General features: G+C 40.5%; 1 protein-coding gene across 1 annotated transcript; it reads right to left on the bottom strand.

Moving 5' to 3' along the window:
* Positions 1-102: 102 nt before the first annotated feature.
* SPTY2D1 (SPT2 chromatin protein domain containing 1) lies at positions 103-21,587 on the bottom strand. Its single transcript, XM_032638783.1, has 6 exons — positions 21,320-21,587; positions 11,019-11,133; positions 8,203-9,771; positions 6,143-6,314; positions 4,391-4,468; positions 103-3,431 (listed from the first exon to the last, which is right to left on the bottom strand). Exons 1-6 carry the CDS (start codon positions 21,377-21,379, stop codon positions 3,338-3,340), a joined length of 2,088 nt encoding a protein of 695 aa, XP_032494674.1. The 5' UTR covers positions 21,380-21,587; the 3' UTR covers positions 103-3,337.
* Positions 21,588-22,405: the final 818 nt, after the last annotated feature.

Consider the following 22,405-nt stretch of genomic DNA (forward strand, 5'->3'; position numbering starts at 1 on the left):
TGAAGTCCGATGAGTCTACTGGGGTTTCTAGCTGGAATAATGTTCAGGGTGATGAAATAAGGAATATGAGTTTTAGTAAATAAATGCAAACCAGTGAAAATATCAATAAAATATTTTTAATGCCTACAATATCTTTTATACATAAATTGCAAAACTTTTATCTGTATATGCAAAAGTAGATTCTCTTGCAGGTCAACAGCACCAGAAAACAAGCTATGCTATGTAAATGTTTCTTTAAACTTGATTTGTCCATTATGTAAAAGACATGGATTTAATAACTCCAAAGACATCTATATTCCACTCTTAATCATACACTAAACACCTGAATATTTATTTCATCACATCCATTCACAAAATAAATAGTAGTCTAATATATTCAGCACATTGAAAATAATACAACCAGTCTCTCTTCATATATTTATTCTCTTTCCAAACATGTTTTGGTCTCCTGCTATATCTCAGAAATGTACTAACAGCTGCTTTTAAGTTATAAAATACAAAACAGTATTTCTTGGAAAAGATCTTGGGGATTACATTAAAAAATGAAATTTCGAGTTCCCATAGACTTTCTTGTTAACAGTCTTTGAACCTTCTCACAGCACACATGTAAGGCTGCCTGTGACATGTGGTACCCTGGCCTCCAAATGGACATAATTGCATTTACAGTTTAGAGAAAATACAAAGACAAGTTCTGAAAGTAGCCTTTAAAGAAAGTCCCCCCTGCTTTGACATAGCAATACCTAAAGCAAGTGGGACTGTGCAATCAGAGCTATATGAGTTTTATGAAAACTACTTTCCCTTCACATCGTATTTGAGGATGCCGCATCCATGATCATGTAACATTATTACAATACTGAAATAACATTACTACATTCGTGACTTAACATTATCCAATAAAAGGCACATCTTCAAATATTAATAAAATCTGAAAATCAAAACAGTAGAGGACACATTAAAAATCAAGCACTTAATTTGTAAACTTGATAAAATAACAGCCTATTCCAGTTTCTTCAAAGGTTTGTGAGCTTTTTGTAAGAGTGGTCAGGAGATGCAGAACAAAATGGAAGACAGGATTTGGAAACAAGGCTAAGATTAAAAGATTCAGAACCTTTTTTTTTTTAATGAGCTACAGGAGTGCCCTTTTATAATGCTGATGCTGAAGAAAACTGAAATCAACATCTGTATTATAGAAGGAGAAATGCACCCAGAAGTGATGACACATAAGGACACAACCTGACTTTTTCTACCAAGTTCTGGAACTTTTAGCTAGCACAATGGTGCCTTTCTGTACAAATAACTGCACAATATCATTGAGTAAAGTGCTAGTAAGCTTTAAGCCACCAGAAATCTTTGAGCTGTGACAAGCACTTGATTGCAACTACAGATTTCAACGAGTCTGAATAGTGAAAAAAATATATTCAAGCAAACCACCAGACTTTTGAAGGGGAAAAGAAAAATCACGTAAGTGACAGCAAAGGAAATAATGTTCCAAACCTGTTTTATTACATGGAATATCACACTACCCTTGAATCAGTTTCACTGAAGGTATTTGAGATTGGTGAGAGGCAGTCACTAGGCTTTTCTGCCACCAGTGTTTAACAGTTCTATGTGATCATTAGAAGGGTGTTATTCCTAGTGATGAAGACACCTTTCATAGGATTCAACTTCAAAATTAAGTTCTTGCATTTTTAAAGTTTGAAACTCAATTCGAGTCAAAAGTCTTAAAAGGACTGGTATTCCCATTAAGGATGGGTCATCCCATTAAGGAAGGCTAATAGTGATAATCTATAACACCCAAAGTTGAGAATAAAGAAAGCTTTACGGATAACAAAGAATATACAAAAACAACTTTTAGACCTGTTGAAGAGTAAGGATTCTTGTAGGATAACCTCACCTACTTCCTAATCCCCACCACTCAATGGCTTAAGATAGCCACAATGTTTATTACAGAATTGTTCTACAAGCTTATGTCCCACTGTTCCCAACCCTCAGAGTCAAGGACAAATGCTCTCTGGCATCATCATACCTCATTTTCTGTTGCTGACTTTACTTGAGACTTGGCTTCTCTCCAGCCAGAACCTAGGTCAGCCCGATTGGAAGTGCTTGGACTTGAGGCTTAAGAGATATAACAAGTCTATAGATAATGACTTGAAGAAAGGTGAGAATGAAGATGTTCCACAGCCTAGTAAATACCAGTAACAGGGAACATCCTTTCCACCTGGGAAAAAAATCTCTTCACAGTGCATAGTTTGAAATAAAAGTGCAATATGGGCAAAGAGAGAAGGTGGTGGTCTTGATACACATAAATTTAGTTTTTGGTTTTTTACCGTTAATCACTAAAGAATTTAAGATAAAAATACAAAGTCATTAACATGCAAAGGTCCAGGGCACCTTGGATTCCAAAATATCTCTATAATGGGGGAGCGGAACGGGGAGGAGGGGAGCCTCACATGTCACTTCCTTATTTTTTAAACTATTATTATTCGTCCAAATCTAATGTTTGAATAAAATAAGTATTTTTTCAATATAAAAATGAAATTTTTAGATAAAAATCAAACAGCACAGTGACCTTGTCTATTTTACACTAAAGCCAATGTAACAATAAATCTGAAAGTAAACCGTGGAAAAGAATATTCTTATATAAAATGGCATAACTTGTATTTTAACTTGGAAACATTTTTGTTAATTGCCTGATCACCTAAATTAGTGAATAAGAATGCTCAGCATCCAATCCATGAATAATGCAGAATACAATTTATTCTACTTTTTACTGCAAAGTCACAGAAATGACATCCATATAATTATAACAGCTACTCTACATTTTCAAGTTCTCAATCCAAACATATAGGTTAGGACAGGTCACTTTATTGCTGGCAGCATTAATGGAAGGGCCAGTTTCCTCATCAAGACAAAATAAATTTGATTGGGAGCCAGGCAGTGCCATACTCACACATCAGCAGAATTACAGAAGTAAAGGAGCAATCCTTTTTTTTTTTCCTTTTGGAGTAGCAAAGGAATAACGTAAGATTGGCTGACTTGTGAGCGGCCCCACATGAGAGTGCATAGCTCATCAGGATCAAGGGTGGCACCTGTGATCAGTTAGCTTCGTAAGAGCACTCACTGGGTGTTATGTCATCTGCATTACAGATTTCACCCTGGAAAGTATCTGAAAATACTTTATGCTCTAACGACAGCCTGCAGATAGATGACAGTATGCATTCCTTCTCCTTGAGTACCGAAGTAGAATTCTAAAATAAGGGGCTTCTTCAGTCTGAAGGCAGGACTTCCTTGCAGCAGACTGTTTTCAGAATTTCACAAAAATAAATAAAAGCAGCAGCTAATGCTTCTTCAGCTTCTTGGCCTTTCGACGTCTCATTTCTTCTTCTTCACGTCTCATTTCATCTAAATCTTCTTGCATACCTAGTCTTAAACTGTCAGGGGAAAAAAGTGGGTATTTATCAATATACATGAAATTACTGCTCTCTTTAAAAAAGCAAAAATGAAATTTCAACTGGGAGCTTACATGGAATGTGCTGATGCACTCAAAATGCCTCAAGCCTTTACCACTGAAAACAGACTAAGCAGGAATACTTTTTACCAGGAGCCACTGCCACTGCCTCAAGTTATAGTGGAAAAAAGACCTTACATATAACCTCAACACCTTAATATTCCCATTACAGTAATAAATATAAACTATCTCATCAGCTTTAAAAAATAAAGAACAAGAAACATTTATTCAATAAATAACATTCTTTTCTTTTCCCTTCCCAACACTTTAGTTTGATATTTTATCTAGTTTGAGGAGGGACGGCAAGAGGGAGAAAGAGGTTTAATATTCTGAGTTGAGAATGAGGTGAATTATTTCACCAAGTTAACATTATAAACAAAGTAATCATTTGTTACCCCTATCCAAGAAATGATCATTTATTTGATATCAGGTGGCCAAACAGGAATCAGACATAGGGAATTTCATATTCCTCAACAGGTCCTTGAGGCCAGCGGTGGTACAGGTTAGCAAGACTGAGATGTATCTTATGTGGAAAGGGAATTAAGGATGCGGAAAGAAAAATAACATGCTACAATGGGATCAGGGGAGGCCTCTAGCATTTATTGTGTGCCTACATGGGTGAGTCACTGCACTGGGCAACTTGTACACATTATCTTAATCCTCACAAAACCTCAATGAATGAAAACAGTATATTCTCATTTTACAAATGGGAAAACAGATTTAAAAGGCTAAGGAATTTGTCTAAAGCCCCACAGCAAATAAGTAGGATTGGAATTCAAACAGCATGGCCCAAAGCCCCTGCTCCCAATGATGCAACTGAAGGAGGGAACAGAAAAGAATCTTTAGGACATTTCTGCACAAACGTGTTACATCTGTGCTTACCTCTTTGCTTCTTCCTTCTGCTGCTCTTTCCAACTACTCTCCATGTAACGTAAGGCATAATCGCTTTCATCTTTGTATCTGATAAGAGAAAATCAAAGTTGTTAAAAAAAAGAAAAACCCAATTTTCTAAAGGAACTACATCCTCCTGTTTTTAAAATCAACATCGTTATAACTAAATCAAACATACATTTAGGATTATTCCTCCTTGTTTGGCAGACAGTGAGGTGGGCAGAGGTTGGGTAAAGGGGAGATTCTAAAGTAAAGATAAATTAAATGACCCCTTAATATTTCCAGAAGGCAACTATTCCTGAATCTAATTTTGATCAAAGTACCAATCCAACAACGTTTGCTCAACTCACCTCTATTTACATGACAGTTTATATTAAAATCATGAAAGCACAATATATATGAAAATTATTATATATATATTAATCTCATTTGAGTTTCATGGATTCAGAACAGAGATTGAGGCAGATAACAGCTAGACCAAAAGCATATAGCTAGCTTATGACACTACTAAGATTAGGTTTTTAGAGCTGATTTTTAATCCAGTTCTTTCTTCTGCTAAATTTTTTTAAAAGACCTTTTCTTACTATTGCCTTCTAATTTCTAATATCCATGACTTCAAAGGAGAGGGCAAGTGCTGACAGATTTACTTAGACAGTTGGCCCTTGAACAACATGGGTTTGAACTGCATGGGTCCTCTTACGTGAGAATTTTTTTTCATACTACAGTGCTACACAATCCATGACTGGTTGAATCTACACATGTGGTACCACAGATAGGGAGGAACTGGTACACAGAGGAACCATATATACGGAGGGCTGACTATAAGTTACTTATGGATTTTACCTAACCCCTATATTGTTCACAGGTCAATTGTATACTACCTCATTTAATCCTCCCAAATGTCATTTAAAAAATAACTTACTCAAGTTTACCCAGCTAGTAAGCTGTGGAACTTCCATTCAAACCCCGAGCTTTGCTCTATATCAGTGCTTCTCTAACTTTAATGTGCATGTGAATCACTTGGGAACCTTATAAAGCGGATCTGGATTCAGATCTAAGGTGGGGCCTGAAAGCCTGCATTTCTAACAAGTTCCCAGGTGACGTCAATGTTGTTGGTCCCACACTGCTTGCTGTTCAGGGACCACACTTTTGAGTAGCAAAGTTTTTTTTTTTTTGCGGTACGCGGGCCTCTCACTGTTGTGGCCTCTCCCATTGCGGAGCACAGGCTCCAGGCGCGCAGGCTCAGCGGCCATGGCTCACGGGCCCAGCCGCTCCGCGGCATGTGGGATCTTCCCGGACCGGGGCACGAACCCGCGTCCCCTGCATCGGCAGGCGGACTCCCAACCACTGCGCCACCAGGGAAGCCCGCAAAGTTTTTTACATCAAAGAAAAGCAGGTGTCAGATCAAACTGGCTTTCAACATAGCTCTGTGGATGGCTTTCTGATTTCAAAGCCAATCCATTTCTACTACACCAAGCTGCTTCACTCTCATTAAATATATATCTTATAAGGAGAACAGTTAAAAAGGGATATTTTTTGGCCCTCATACAAGTAACTACACAAATAATTCTGCATTAATTCTTAAATATTAATTGCCAAAAAAGTAAATCTAAACAATCATGCAAGGATTCCTAATTAAGAATTGTATTCAATGCCTCTACTATTAATGTTTATTTTTTTTCCCCATAGCATGGGATTATTCAAAATAAAAAGTATATATATCTAAATCTTCTTTAGCCTTACTTTTTTCGGTCATAGCCAAAGATTTCTCGAATGTGCTTGGATATTTCTTCCTGAGGTTCTCCTTCATCTTCAATAAAATCTTCCATTTCAGAGTCATATTCATCATCATCTTCCTCCTCTTCATATTCTCGCTGCCTTTTGTAACTACCAGGGAAGGGAAGCCTTTGAGGACCTAAGAATAGAAAAGCCATTATTTATAAGATCATTAAAACTTAGTAGTCCCAACAAAGTCCTATGTAAGCTGAGATTTTAAGAACTCATTAAGATGGTAGCCTCAAAAACCAGAGCCAGGGTCTTCCCTGGTGGCACAGTGGTTAAGAATCCACCTGCCAATGCAGGGGACACGGGTTCAAGCCCTGGTCTGGGAAGATCCCACATGCCACGGAGCAACTAAGCAGTGCGCCACAACTGCTGAACCTGTGCTCTAGAGCCTGCAAGCCACAACTACTGAAGCCCGCGCACCTAGAGCCTGTGCTCAGCAACAAGAGAAGCCACCACAATGAGAAGCCCGCACGCTGCAACTAAGAGTAGTCCCTGCTCAGCACAACTAGAGAAAGCCCACACACAGCAACGAAGACCCAACGCAGCCATAAACCAACAAACCAACCAACCAACCAACCAACCAACCAACCAACCAGAGCCACCAACTGGCCCCCAGCATGAACTCATTACTACATCATCCCTGTTGCTTCATGGTACCCACAAGGAATAGAATTCCTGTCTATCCCAGGGCTTACTAGAACTGTTACATTTTCTAGCTTAGTAGTTCCTACTCTTTTGGATTTAAAAGACTAGTACAATTTCTTTTAAAAAAATTACAAATCACTAAAGGATCACTAATTTTACTCATGCCAAGAAAAGATGCCAAAGGTAACAATCTACCATCTATTATCACCATAATTCCATTGAAGTTTTAAAAAGTCCAAGGAAGTATGACAGATTCTCAGATATGGATAATTGTTCAAACTGAGCAAGTCTGACTTTAAGGAAAAACTCACTGCATCATCCTAATTTTTGTCATTTTGTCAAAAGACTGATTAAAAATTCTGCAAAAGACAGGCACTGATCAATAGACCAGTATCTGGGAACAACTGCTTTCTAGTCCTTGATTACAGACACTCCCTTTGTTGTTCTACAGTTGTTTTTAATACGCATGGCTTGTCTCCTTAGCTTGGAGTTTCTCTAACTTTAGCACTCTGACACTTTGGGCCAGATATTTCTTGGTTGTCGGGTAGCTGTCCTGTGCAGTGTAGAATATCAGCCTGGCCTCCATCTACTAGATGCCAGTAGCATCCCATCCCCAGTTGTGTCAATCAAAAATGTCTCCAGACATTGCCAAATGTTCACTGGGGACCAAAGCTGTCTTTGGTTAAGAACCAATGTTTTGACTGAATTAGGTAGTTTAAACTATGGAATCTCATCTTTTGTTTCTTTTTATATTCTCCATGGTGCCTAACAAGTGCTTCAACAAATCCTTAATACTATGTAGAAACTCTGACCTAGCAGTTAGTAGGTACCACCAATGATCCCATACCTTGGGACAGCAGAATCCTACAGGACTGGTAGCTAGGGCCACTGTAAGGAGCAGAAACACAAGGCCACCTAAAATAGTTCCTGGCACATAGTGGGTGCTTAACAAATATTTAATGGACAAATAATGCAACAAAAGGCTTCAAGCTTACAAATACACGCCAGTCCTTGAAGACAGGTGTCCACAGTCTTCATGAAGAGGTAAAGATGAACTCATTCATTGAACCACAAAAGGCATATACACTCACCCTGTCTTACAAACCCCATAGCTAAGTTTACTGCACTTGGAGACATTACAGGAGTAAACACAGAAGGCCCTAGATAAGTCTCTTTCTAGAGACTTTTCCAAGCCATGGTTACTAAAGGAACTCTCTGGCATAGGACATACAAAACATCAGGATTCTATCAACACAAGAATACATTTGAAAGCACATAGAAGAGTTCAGAGGGTCTTTGGTTATATAAAACAAAATATTCTTTCCAATTTCCTAGTGACAAATAAATACTTTTAAGGTGAGGGGAAATTTTACCTTGGGCAGATCTGTAGCCAGATAAGGCAGGCTTCATTCCATTCATCTGTCCATTGCTGGATCGGCTGATTATATTCTTGGAAGAAATCGTTTCTGAGACAACAGTGCATTTGGGCTTCAGAGAGGGACCTGAGGTACTAACTGTTCGCCCAGGTCCAAAGCTGCTCACTGGTCTACCAGGGCCTGAACTGCTGACAATTCGTCCAGCTGGAACTACTGATTGACCAGGGCCATTGACTGACCGCCTAGGGGCCCCTGAGCCACTCACTGGTCGTCGAATGTCATGTGGACCACTCACAGGCCGCCCAGGGCCACCAGAGCTGCCCACAGGCCGCCCAGGGCCACCAGAGCTGCCCACAGGCCACCCAGGGCCACCAGAGCTGCCCACAGGCCGCCCGGAGCCACTGGTAGGTCGCCCAGGGCAACCTGAACTGCCTGCAGGTCGACCAAGGCCACTTGTACCACTGACTGTCCGTCCTGGGGGATTTAAGTCACTGGTTGGCTTCCTGGTCCCACTGACTGATCGCTCGGGTCCTGAGTTGGAGCTGCCATTCTGGCGCCTGGGCACGGGGCCAGAACTAACTGTGGACTGAGCAGTCCCTGTGCTAGGCCTCCCAGGGGCCGAGCTGGAGCTGCTGCCTGGCTGCCTGACACCTGGACTCTTGGCCTTATTGTGTGGGGTGACCATGGGTCCAGGCCTGGAACGGCTAGGATGAGGAGATTTTTTGGCTTTGTGCTCAGTAGCGGATTTTGGAGTCCCTTTAGCAGAAGTCTTTGGGATACTTGGTGAACAGGTGCTGGAGTGGGGCTTTCCAGCCCCATTGAAAACAGGTCTGTCACGGCGCTCACAAGGCAAGGGTTGGGCGCAATTGCCAGATACTACTTTGGTCCTTTCTCCTGGCATGGATTTGGATGAAGATAGACGCAAGTGTTTCTCATTAGATGTGCTGGGTCTGGATTTCTTCTCAGCATAAGGAAGGGGAGTACCCTTGGAAGAAGGATGCGTGTCTCCGGAGCCTTTGCTAAGTTTTGTGCCCACACTTTCTTTCTGAGAGGGTACTTTTCTGGTTGGTGGTAATCTTGCATCTGTCTCAGCTTTCCTTTTCCTCCGCTTTTGTTCAAGGAATTCTCGCTCCCTAAGTTCTTCTGCAGTCATAGGCCGCTCTTCTGTCTTCTTCACTACCTTTATCTCCACCGGTTCGTACTGCTTTTTCTCGGCCAGCCTGAGTAGATCATTGAAGTTCATGAGTGGTGGGGCACTTTTAAGGGGGACCTTTGGCTTGCTCTCAACTTTGGGAGGTTCTTGCTCTTCCTCATACTCTTGCTCTGACTCTGCTTGATTGTATTCTAAGAATTCATCCTCTTCCTCCATCTCAAACTCTTGGTCTGTTCCCTGGCTAGTGTGGGTTTGCATTGCCTGCCTCTTCTTTGACTTCTCCTCAACAGGAATCCCATTGTAACCATGGAAATTATCCTTTGTCCTCTTGGCCATAGCTCTTGCTTTCTTGTCATGTTTTAGCTCAATTCGCTTTTTCACTAGTTCTTCTTTTCTCCTTTTCTCTTCCAAAGCTAAAAGAGGCAAAACAACATATTATTTCAGGGTCTCGATAACAGTATGTTTATCTGAAATCAGTAGGTGGCCAAAACCAAGCAACATTCAAGTTACAGTTTGAAGAAGTTCGAAGACATCTAAGAATCAAATGAGGAAGTCATTAAAGTATCAATTTGAGTCATCTTTACATAATTAGTGGGTCACATATGGGTTTTTCTATATGACTAAGCAAGGGAGAGTCTTGGCTTTTAGCTTTAAATATAGAAAATAGTTCATATCAAATAAATATACCAAGTTAAGAGAATATTCGTACCCACTTAACAGTTGTTATTAATTATGAATCAGTGGATACTTAAACTTATTGAATTAGTTTCCTTGTCATTTGCATAAAGTAAACCTACTGCTTGAGTTTACTCGTTTTACAAAAGTGTCCCTATTTTAACCTTTTAGGTAGCACTCTTATTTGTTTATTTTTTTAATCTTTTCGGCTGCGTTGGGTCTTCGTTTCTGTGCACAGGCCCTCTCCAGTTGCGGCGAGCGGGGGCCATTCTTCGCTGCTGTGCACAGGCTTCTCATTGCGGTGGCTTCTCTTGTTGCAGAGCACGGGCTCCAGGCGCGCGGGCCTCAGCACTTGTGGCACACGGGCTTAGCCACTCCACGACATGTGGGACCCTCCTGGAGCAGGGCTGGAACCCGGGTCCCCTGCATTGGCAGGCGGACTCCCAACCACCGCGCGACCAGGGAAGTCGCTAGATAGCACTCTTAATAACATATTTTTTAAAATTAAAATACAAAGTAGGTAGAAGCAGATTCAGAACCAAGGTCAAGGGGGAGTTCCCTGGTTGTCCAATGGTTAGGACACAGTGCTTTCACTGCCGTGGTCCTGGGTTCAATCCCTGGTCAGGAAGCTAAGATCCCGCAAGTCATATGGTACAGCCAAAAAGCAAACAAACAAACAAACAAACAGGAAAAGAACCAAGGTCAAAGAATGGAGTTCTTACTTCTTACTGGAGAGCTAATATGGCCAATTAGAAGATATGGTCACTATACCCAAAAAGCTTTTAATTTAAGAGGAAATAAAAGATAACATCCATACAAATGATCAACATAAGAATATACGTAATGCTATAAATACAGCTGACTCAGACACATACACAACAAATCCATCAGCCTGTTATGATATTACAAACATCCACTGGTTAGGTACAAGCTAGTTGTGAAGACAGAAGACTTTAAAATTGAGAATAAGGCTATAGATTCATACCTTTTTTCCTGAGCTCTTCTTCTTTTCTTCTGAGAAAAGCCTGGACAGCTGCCGACTGGACACCCTTAACTTTCGGGTCTTTTTTGGGAGGCCCCACTGCCAAACTGTATCTTTTCTAAAAATAAAAACAGAGGAAAAGTTATACACAATTAACTTTGAAGCAATAGAGAGGTTTAAATGTTGACTGAAAAATCTATTCTGAATAATTAAGAGATCACATAACCCACATGAAAACTTAGCTATAAAATTTCAGGCTGAATATGATTATACATGACTATTTTTAGGTGCAGAGTTTCTTTAAACATCCTCGATAATACATAAATGAACAATTGAGAGAAACACTATTTTCAGGCTATTTTCCCCAAAAGATACCTGGACTGGGGGAACTGAAAAAAATCACCACTAAAACAGATTGAGTGCTTTAGAATTCTGATTTAAAAGCTTAGCCTTCTTCAGAACTTTCCAAACAGAAAAAACTACTATCACAACTGTTTTCCTCCTGAGTACCCTACTCCAGATGATTTTCATAGCTGCTTCATAGGTTACTTTGCTTTCAACATGAAATAATGAGATTCTACTTTGACCATGGGCAAAGCTGGTGGCCAGCCATAGCCAAAAAGCATTTCAAAGAAATTTAAGCAGCAAGAAGGGCCCAAGTCTCCGTAACCTTTAAGTGCAGCTCTGTGTTCGTTAAAAAATATTAATTTGCCACACAAACCCTTTTAGACAGGTTTCCATGTCACCCAAAAAGCACTAACATTATCCTGGAACAGATGGTATTTCTCTGGGCTTTGATTTTTATCTAACTGCATTGGGAAATGACTAAAACTAGAATAATGTTAATTTAAACTATAAAAGGAAAAATATTTCCTTTTATTTTATCGTTAGAGAAGTATGATAAACAGAGCTAATAACTCAGACCAGGATGATTAATCTCTAGGACCATTCCAAATTAAATTTATGGGCTAGGAAATAAGAATTTTTTAATGCCCTCCTTCTTTCGTCTTAGGCAGATGACATTCTAATCCACTCAACCTGCTGCTGTGCTAGTTAAGAAACACTAACCTATGAGAACAAATTGAGCTACTTAGGAACCAAAAAAGTGACTCCCAAAATGTGTATGAAATTCCTGGAGGAAAGCCAAAGGACTCATGCTTACTACACAGCTGCCAAATAGAAGGCATCCTGAAACAGGCTGGAAGTTCCAGCTAAGTTAGTCTACCAACAAAGCAGCTGGCCAAGAAAGCAGGCCCTAATCCAACCTGAAAATCCTACGTGATAGCAATGCTTGAGACCTGACACATCCCACATAGAGAGAAATTCCAAAAGAGAACAACCAGATTCCTTTCCCAGTCCCCTTGGCTGTCATAAAATCCTTTAAGAAGTCCATATCTTTGCAAATTTAGTTGCAATCCTTTCCATAGTGGATTGCGACCCAATATGTAAAGGAGAAAGGAAAGGGAAAGGAAGACAGGAGAAAAAGAATATTGCTTACCTAACTAGATATATAAAATTTATCATAGTTTACAAGAACCTCAAACATAGGCCTTATCCACAGGAAACTCACATTTTCTTAACAGAAGTGCTACCATGAAGATGATTCAAGTTGCATAAGACACATAGACTTATAAGCAGAGGCACACACTCACTCTACCCCATCCCATCAAGTAGATATGTGAGAAGAGGAAGGGTGGATTTGTGTTGCCAAGGCTCAAGATTTTTCTGTCCCTGCCAACTACATAGCCCAGAGATTCACCTGCCAAATCAAAGCTTACACAGGGCTCCCCCTACCCCAAAATGCCAATATACACATTAGTGTTAATCATTTAAAATAGGATTGGTTTGTTACCTAGGTATGACAGCAGCAAGTGAGCACTTCCTCATTTGATTTCAGGGTAGACATCTTTCTTCCTAACCTGGGACTTAAAGAGGTAGGTAATGGGATATGACTAGCAGAAAAGCTACTCTTGACTGAATACAAGCACTGAATGAGAAAACCACAGTGTCAATGGGGCAGTTTAATACCTTGTTTACTAAGCTTCAATCATTCGCATATCACCTTCATGATTTTTGCCCTTTTATAGTATAGCACTTGTATTATTATTTACTAATTTTAAGAAAACATGTAGATCAAACACCATGACTTATTACTACAGCTTTACCTCAAGCAATAATACCCATAAAATGACAGGCTTGAAAGGCTAGTTATATTTTTCCAAATCCTATCAAAATATATAACTTAAAAAAATGCAACTATGAGAATAAAACGTATTTGTGTATCACCTAAAATCATGGTACAGCCAAAGCTACGTGTACTGCACTTTGGGAAACACCGACTGGGAAACATAAGCACAAGAAAGGCAGAACACAATAAAGAAACAAGGGAGGGGGTTCAGGAACTCGGATTCACTCAGGAAAAGAGTCCCAAAGACTACTTTGAGCTTTTTTCAAAGTATACACCTATTTTCATCAATTCATATGCCAATTTCAAATTCAGCTTTTGTTTTTAAACACTGCTATGTATCCCTTAAGGATACTTATTAAGCTGGCCTCACATTTAACCCAACATTTTTGCTGTCCTTGTCCTGTCCGTATGATGGAGAAGGAATTCAATAAATCTATACGACGTCTTACTTCGCGGACCTGCTGGGAAACAATTTAAGTAGGACAAGGTCCTACTTGATGAGGCTTAATCTTATTTACTGACACGGGCTGAGTCATAATTAATAGTTTCTTACATCCTCTGTAGCTTGATGCACTCAAAAGCAGATACCAGGAGAGTATTAAAATATTCTCTTAGGCAAAGTTTAGATCAAAACCTAGAAATCTGGGGAGAAAAAAAAGGGTTGGGTCTCCAGAGATAATAATGATCTTCTTTTTTAACATTTTTAATGAGATTTAATTCACATACGATAAAATCCACCCATTTAATATGTATGACTATATTCATAGCGTTGTACAACCATCACCACTATCTGATTCCAGAACATTTTCACCTTCCGAAAAAGAAATCCCTTACCCTTCAGCAATCATTCCCCATTCCCCCTTCACCTACGCCCCTGGCAGCCCCTAATCTACTTTCTGTTTCTATGGATTTGCCAGTTCTGGACATTTCATATAAATGAAATCATGCACCTAGTGTACCATTACATAGTGACTGAGATGCATCATAAAATAAGGTAAAATTTAGAAGCCGTAGGTAAATGATTATGTAGATAATTGATTATACAAAGTAGGTAAGATTTTTCAATTAAAAAAACTTTTTTTTCTTCATCTGCTCCAGAATTTCTATGTGAAACTCTCTCATCAGACTTTACTGAACACTTACAAGTGTCATCAAAACACCAACAGGGTTACTACCCAAGGCTTTATGAGGCTGGAGTTGGAGAGCCGGAGTAGGGAGCTAGATGGATTCGAGCTTTACAGACGACAACCTTCCTCACCACCCCACTTCCGACAGCAGTAGCTCCAGCCTGAGCGCCACCCTGCCCAACACATTCCAGACTTGCCAGCCCCCACAACCACATGAGCCAATTCCCTAAGACATATCCTACTGGTTCTGTTTTTCTGGAGAAGCCTGACTGCTACAGTGGTCTTTCCTATCTTACTACTTTCACTTAGCATAATGTTTTCAAGGTTCATGTTGTAACATAGTCAGTACTTGGTTGCTTTTATGGATGAATAATTTTTCATTGTATGGATATCTAATCATCAGTTAATGGATATTTAGATTGTTTCCACTTTTTGGCTATTATGAATAATGCTGCTGTGAACATCTGTGTACAAGTTTTTCTGTGAACGTGTATTTCCTTTCTCTTGGGTCTATCACTATAGACGTTCCTAACATTGAGCTGGCTAGACTTTTGAAAAAGGGGTTGCAGTCAGACCCTGGTATTAGAAGATTTGCTGTAACAGAATATTTTATTAGACAGTCTCCTTCCCCCACAGAGGTGCCCAGCAGAGAACCATGTGTTGAAAAGAAAGCTTCAGGCTGGGATTACATTATATTCCATTTAATAAGGCAGGAGAACTGTCTGCACTTTCTCCCACATCAGATGGTCACATTTAGCTCTAGCAGCAACACATCAAGATGCATCCACCAATTCTGTATCTGACTCAAGGCACCAGGCTGCTTCATTGTTTGAGCTTCATGAAAAGCAGCTGGACAAGAGTTTCTTTTATCCTAAGTGTATCCATTTTATTATACTGCAAGCCGACTCATTCTGCTGGGCCCCAGTGAATGATCCACCACAGTGAAGCTCATGCCATAGAAATACAGTATCAGAGATTTTGCCAATATTTGTAATTCTGAAGCCAAGTGACCTAGAAAATATTAAGTCACTTTTAAACACATGTGTTCCTTGCATTGAAACTATACTGTCATGGTCAGATTAAGAAAATAAGGAGCTTTCAGTCTGGAAATATATGTTCACCAAATATGTTATATTAGAATCAATAGTCAATTCCTTCTTGAAAGCTGTTCTTTACTCAGGAGATAATATATTGTTGTAATTGTAGAAAATATAAATTTCCTGATGGTTTTATATAAATTAGAGGTTTATCATTGGTTACAAATAGGAGTTAGAAATATTCAAAGAATATATCCAGGACTTCCCTGTTGGCGCAGTGGTTGAGAGTCCGCCTGCCGACGCAGGGGACGCGGGTTCGTGCCCCGGTCCAGGAAGATCCCACATGCCCCGGAGTGGCTAGACCTGTGAGCCATGGCCGCTGAGCCTGCGCATCCGGAGCCTGTGCTCCGCAAAGGGAGAGGCCACAGCAGTGAGAGGCCTGCGTACCGCAAAAAAAAGAAAAGAATCTGCCTGCCAATGCAGGGGACATGGGTTCAAGCCCTGGTCCAGGAACATCCCACATGCCATGGAGCAACTAAGTCCATGCATGACAACTACTGAGCCTGCGCCCTACAGCCCACGAGTCACAACTACTGAGCCCGTGAGCCACAACTACTGAAGCCCGTGCGTCTACAGCCTGTGCTTCACAACAAGAGAAGCCACCGCAATGAGAAGCCCCGCGCACCACAATGAAGAGTAGCCCCCACCCGCTGCAACTAGAGAAAGCCTGCGTGCAGCAACAAAGACCCAACGCAGCCAAAAAAAAAAAAGAATTTATCCTTAACTTTAATAATGACTACACAACTTCTACAATCCTCTCAAAACATCATACTCAGGGAATGAATGCAGGCCTGGAAAACCACTGATTTGCATTAGGCTTGCTTAGCTGGGTAGCTAAGAGGGTGAAAATAAAACCACCAAAAAGCATGCTATTCGAGACTGCTATGGGGTCAAATGTAAATTTTACTATTATTGTGTTTAAAAAATATACCAGATTATATAAGATGTATTAATAGTATCAAATAGATACCTCAGAGCCTCTAGTCCAACCTCATGTTAGAAATGGCCCCCAAAAGACAACTGTGTATTTACTGTCTATCACTCACACAATTTGTAGCAGTGTCTGAATTAGAGCCTAGGTCTCCTGACTCAGGGGCAAAAGTGTTCCCACTACAACATGCTTCACTTCTAACCTAATCCCAACATTTTCATCTCTAGCTTGAACCTCATTCTTAAATGCCATTCCCTAACTCCTACCTGCCTCTTAGATCGTGCCATTACCCCAAACAGGTCCACCACTGAACTTTCCCTCAACCTCAGACTCTATTTCTGTTAACTATGCTGGCGCTCTCCCAAACAGGCTGTATATCTCTATCCTCCAGTTTCCATATGCTGTTAGTTTGGTCTTTAAATTTCTCTCCCATCAGACTTTACTGTACACTGAGAAGTGTCATCAAAAAAACAATAGGGTTACTGCCCAAGGCTATATTAGGCTGGAGTTGGGGGTAGGGAGCTAGATGGATTCAGGCTTTATAGAAGACAACCTTCCTCACCCCCCTATTTCCAAAAGACTCTCCTCATTCAACACAGGGTGGTGATTAAGAGCAAGATCTCTGAAGCCAGTTTGCCTGGACTACATTCTCTGCTCTGCCATGACTAACCCTGTCACTTATTAGCTGTGTGACTCTGGGAACGTTTCTTCATCTCCCTGGACTTCAGTTTCCTGATCTGTAAAACAAGCTTCCATATATAGTTATTATGATGATTAAATTAATATACAAAAAGTGCCTAGAACAGTGCCTGGCACAAAGGAAGCACTATAAATGTTAATTGTTGTCACTCTCATCCTTATTATTCATAAAGAGATTGTCTAGGTAGTGATGGGGAAGAGAAAGAATCTCTGTGGGGCAGTTGTTTCTAAAAGACCCCTTCCCTAAAACACCAGTTCAGAAGTACTGCTCCAGGCTAGAAATCTAAAGCTGCCCCAGGCACTACAAAAGTCATCTTCAGATCTAAGACTGGGAAATAATCCAGTTATAATCAACTATCATCAAGGGCTACAAAGTGACTGCCTGCAGAAACTTTTTTGTTGGCCTATACTATTCTTTAAAAGGAAGTATAGATGGACAAAAAGCACACGAAAAGAGGCTCAACATCACTAATTATTAGAGAAATGCAAATCAAAACTACCGAATGGTCATCAAAAAATCTACAAACAATAAATGCTAGAGAGGGTGTGGAGAAAATGGAACCCTCCTTCACTGTTGATGGGAATGTAAATTGGTACAACCATTATGGAGGACAGCATGAAGGTTCCTTAAAAAACTAAATATAGAATGACCATATGATCCAGTAATCCCACTCCTGGGCATATATCTGGAGAAAACCATAATTCGAAAAGATACACGCACCCCTATGTTCACTGCAGCACTATTTACAATAGCCAAGACATGGAAGCAACCTAAATGTCCACTGACATAGGAGTGGATAAAAATGTGATACATATATACAGTGGCATATTACTGAGCCATAAAAAAGAACAAAACAATGCTATTTGCAGTGACATGGATGGACCTAGAGACTGTCATACTGAGTGAAGTCAGACAGAGAAAGACAAATATCATATGATATCGCTTATACATGGACTCTAAAAAAAAATGGTACAAATGAACTTATTTACAAAACAGAAATAGAGTCACAGATGTAGAAAACAAATTTATGGTTACCAGAGGAAAGGGTGGGGAGGGATAAATCGGAAGATTGGGGTTGACATAGACACACTACTATATATAAAAGATAATAAGGACCTTTTATTATCTAATAAAATAGATAATAACGACTGTGTATAGCACAGGGAACTGTTCAATACTCTGTAATGACCTATATGGGAAAAGAATCTAAAAAAGAGTGGATACATGTATAACTGCTTCACTTTACTGTTCACCAGAAACTAACACAACATTGTAAATCAACTATACTCCAATAATAATTTTTAAAAATTTTTAAGCTTTTTAAAAATAAAAAAGGAAATATAACCAGCACAAGGAATATAGCTTGTATTTTATAATAATTTTATATGGAGTATAATCTATAAAAATATCAAATGACTATATTGTCACCTGAAACTAATGCAATATTGTAAGTCAACTATACTTCAATTTAAAAAAAAGGAAATGTTACTACTATAAAGTACCTATATTCTTACCCTCAAGGGTCTATAGCTCCCCAAATCCTTATATCCTTATATGAAGGCTTCCCCTTACTTTTTGATCTGAGGGTCACACCAGAGCTACAGTATCTTGTCTGGGATGATTTTCAGACTGATTGTGAGAAAGACCATTTAACTTGCCTCATGCACTACAAGCCATCAATTATAGTTACTTGTAACCTGTAAGAATCCAGATTCTAAGCTCTTCTATTCTACTAAACAAGACAACCACTTTGTTTTTGTTAGAGCAACCCAGGGAGAAAAATATTAAAGGCAAGGTTACCAAAAATATCTTTCCTCCTTTAAAATAAACAGAGCTAATAACAGTGACTGGTTACATCACCTTGATCAGCTGTTTTTTTTGTATTCAGTTTTCCACTGCGAAATGATAGCATGCTTAATATTTCTAGGCATGATGCAATCCTTCTTTTATTTTAACTAAAACATTATAAAGGTAACTATTTCTCTTAAAAAGAAACAATGTAAAAGAAAGCTGTCTCAATGGGAACTGTTCATTGCTTTTCAAGTCAGATACAGTAGACACATCTTAAAAATAAAAGCCCTGCAAAGAGTTCCAAATGGCTGTACAGGTGTTTCAGCTTTTAGCCTCCCTTGGATTTTAGTCCAATCAATGCTAGTGTACTTCTTTTCTGTAGCAAAGGTGTGACACAGGAACTTGATGACTGAAATCGAAAGTCAGCTCCGATAGGATCCAAATGGAAGGTGGGGGAAGAGATGGCTAAAAGAGAAATATGAACCAAGCACTAGAGAGGGATGGAGTTATCTGCAATTACTGCAAAGCCTCTGTGGTTCTCAGACCATAATTCAATCAATAAAGTTTTTGTCAAGCAGGGTGTGTGTGTGTGTGTGTGTGTGTGTGTGTGTGTGTGTGTGTCCATGCACTTGCAGAAATGTTTTTCTTGACTTGGATGGTGGTTTATAAGGATACTTGCTTTGTAACAGTCTTACACTGTACAATATGTGTTAGATTTCACAAGTGATAGTGTGCTCTAAAAGGCTTTACTTTGAGCTGATAAAGCAAATATTCAATAACTTAAAATAATTAGATGAATCGAGTAAAAACAAGATAATGGATTAAATGAAATACAATCTTGCTCTATTCCTCAATAGTTTCTTCTGTGACTTACTTTCATCTGAAGTAAAAAGATAAAGAGTTATAATGCTGATAACTAAATCAAACTTCCAGGCTTACTAGCTTTTGGGGTGGGTGGGAAGGAAAGGCATGCTTTCATGAAGTACATGCCTATGTTCATCTATTAAATTTTAAATGACCGCCAATTTACCCATTTTCCTTTTTGCTTTCAATCTTTGTTATTCCAATCATAGATAAATCGATAATATATATATTCTGAAATATAGACATAGTTTGAAAACTTCTGCTCTAGAAATATGTACTTTTCTCTCAGCAACCATTGGTTTTTAGAATAAGAAATGAGTAACTTGGTTCTGATTCTTCCACAGAATAGTCTTCGGCATCAGGGCTAGTATTATCTATCTCTGACCTCCACTGAAATTGAGTAAGATGTACAATGAGATATGGACCTAATTTATGCAAATATGAATGTTACTAGATCCAATATCGACTTGTCTAGGAAATTTACAGATGCAGAAAGTAATTCTGTCATTCAAGGTTTCATAACTTCAAGATCATTCGGAGTATTTGGGATGGGATGTGAATATATATAATAAGCTGATGAATATCAGTTTTATTTACCAGTTATTTTACTATTTTTAGATCAATATCTTCAAAAGAGTAAAAAGAATGAGCCAGCCTCAAAAGACAAGAAAAGCGCAGGGGAGGGAAAAAAATATTGCAAATATACAAAAATCTAAGAAATGCATAGTGAGAGCTCAATAAGGTCCAGTTGAATTGACTTTAAAAGAGAGCCATTTGAGCTCTACACCTCATCGCTCAAACTGCAGGTAACACAAGGCAATCTATCGGTTTACAGCTGGGCTGTGGTACCATCTGATGATACAGAAATGATTAGCTCATGCAAAACAGCTACACCCCCGCAAAGCAGGCACTATCACTCACTACCTCATTTAAAGTCTTACACCGCTCTGCGAATATTAGCGAATTAGCAAACGTTAGTGAGTAAATGGGACCTAGATTTGAAACAAAGACAAATCTGGAAGACCACAAATAAATGGAAGCTGAAACTATTTCACTCATTCTGTTGGCCAAGGATTTCGTGGAATCCACTCAACTCCCGCCTTGGGAGGTGATAATTCAATCACCTGGTTGGTTGAGTGGGTGGGGCCACAAGTCAAAGAACTTTTTTGGGAAATCACAAAACGTTTGACCCAAAGATCGGCGGGAAATCGCCTCAAAAGCTATCAGGCCAAGTCCCTAAAATTCCTGAACTCCCCAACCTCTGGGTTGAAGTTTACACCGAAGCTAGAAACTACTAGCGCTAGATTCCACTATGTGCCAGGCATGGCTCTTTCTCACCAGCGCAAAGTTGCAGGGTGTTAACGCCTGAACAAGCCGCTCGTCAGAAGGCTCCCGCCTCGCATCTCAAGCCCGTCTTCACCCCCAGTACTCAGAAGTACATGTCCAAGAGAAAAAAACAAAACCACCACCCAACCAACAAAAAAAAACGGCGTCCAGGTCTTTCCTCTCCCGGAGCCGACAGACGGATTCCTGGAAGTTCCATGGGCCACACATTCGGAACTGGAAGTCCAGGATCTCCTACAGTCGCGCCCCGGCTGGTACTTACCGGCACGTTGTTGACACCTTGTGCTTTGGAAGCTATCAGGAGAATTTCCCTGAAGTCCATTCTGGCCGAGGCGGAGGGCTGGGCCAGCCTCTCGGAAAAGAGTGAAACTGCGCCTTAGCGAGGCGACCAGCAACATCCGAATGAACTGCCTGACCAGCCCCTCTCCCACCCCTCCCTTGCACAACCACTTCCGGAGCCTTCCAAAGCCGTCTGCCCACCCCCTTTCCTCCAGCGGCCAGTACCCTTCCAGGTCCGCCGCTTCCCTCGCGATTCTTTGGCGTAACTTCCGCTTTTAGGCTCGAGACACGTAGAAACGTAGTACGTGTCTGTTGGCGTCGGCTCGAAGGGGCGGGACTAAGCCCTTCACCGACCAATGAGATTCGGCCTAGTAAACTGGGGGGTGTGGCCAAGGGAGAGAATCGCTACCCTGAGGGCCTTGGCGTGAGGCCTGACAATTATGATGCTCATTGTGAGGTCTCGGTAGGGGGCGGGGGCGAGGTGGTGAGGCGTTACCTACCAGGCCTGGGTTCGCTGGGTGTCACGGGTGGACGCTCAGGTTTGAGACGGCGGCGTCCCAACAGCAGAACCGACGGGTCTCGAGCAGGGGGTTTCAGTTACCCGTTTGTAGGCACTCGCCAAGCTGCGCAGGCGCAAACCGCCGCGACTGGTCGTCTGTCTTGGGTACACGTTACTCAAAGCGTCTTGGCACAGGGCGTGTGTGCTCACCTCCTACACACATGCACGCGTGCCGTGTATAGAGGCGGCCGCTTACAGCTTTTGCCTCATTCAGATAATAAGCCCCATGTAGGGCAGCGAACTGTGTGTTTTGCTCAGTGGGTAAATGGAGGAATTTCTCACATACACCCCCGGCCTGGATATACTAGGCCCACTGATCAAAACGTACATATATTTATATGTACGTATTCATATTCGTTGGGAGTCCAGTCGAGAGTTCCTCTTAAGATTATCTGGGGTAATTTTTACTCAGTAAAATACACTAATTAGGCAGGCCTGGGGCTGTGGGTAAGAATAGGCCCGGGTCGACTGCAAACAGTAGGAATCTTTCTGGTGTGATGGAAGTGCTCC

This window comes from Phocoena sinus, chromosome 8 (genome assembly GCF_008692025.1).
Source record: "Phocoena sinus isolate mPhoSin1 chromosome 8, mPhoSin1.pri, whole genome shotgun sequence".
NCBI classification, from domain to species: Eukaryota; Metazoa; Chordata; class Mammalia; order Artiodactyla; family Phocoenidae; genus Phocoena; species Phocoena sinus.

Bases quoted from the DNA above. Each gene is read 5' to 3' on its own strand.
- SPTY2D1 (XM_032638783.1), bottom strand. From the start codon at position 21,379: ATGGACTTCAGGGAAATTCTCCTGATAGCTTCCAAAGCACAAGGTGTC. The intron at 6,315-8,202 runs GTAAAATTTCCC...TTCTATTCTTAG, and splicing joins TGGCTACAGATCTGCCCAAG to GTCCTCAAAGGCTTCCCTTC. The intron at 4,469-6,142 runs GTAAGGCTAAAG...TTCTCTTATCAG, and splicing joins TTTGGCTATGACCGAAAAAA to ATACAAAGATGAAAGCGATT.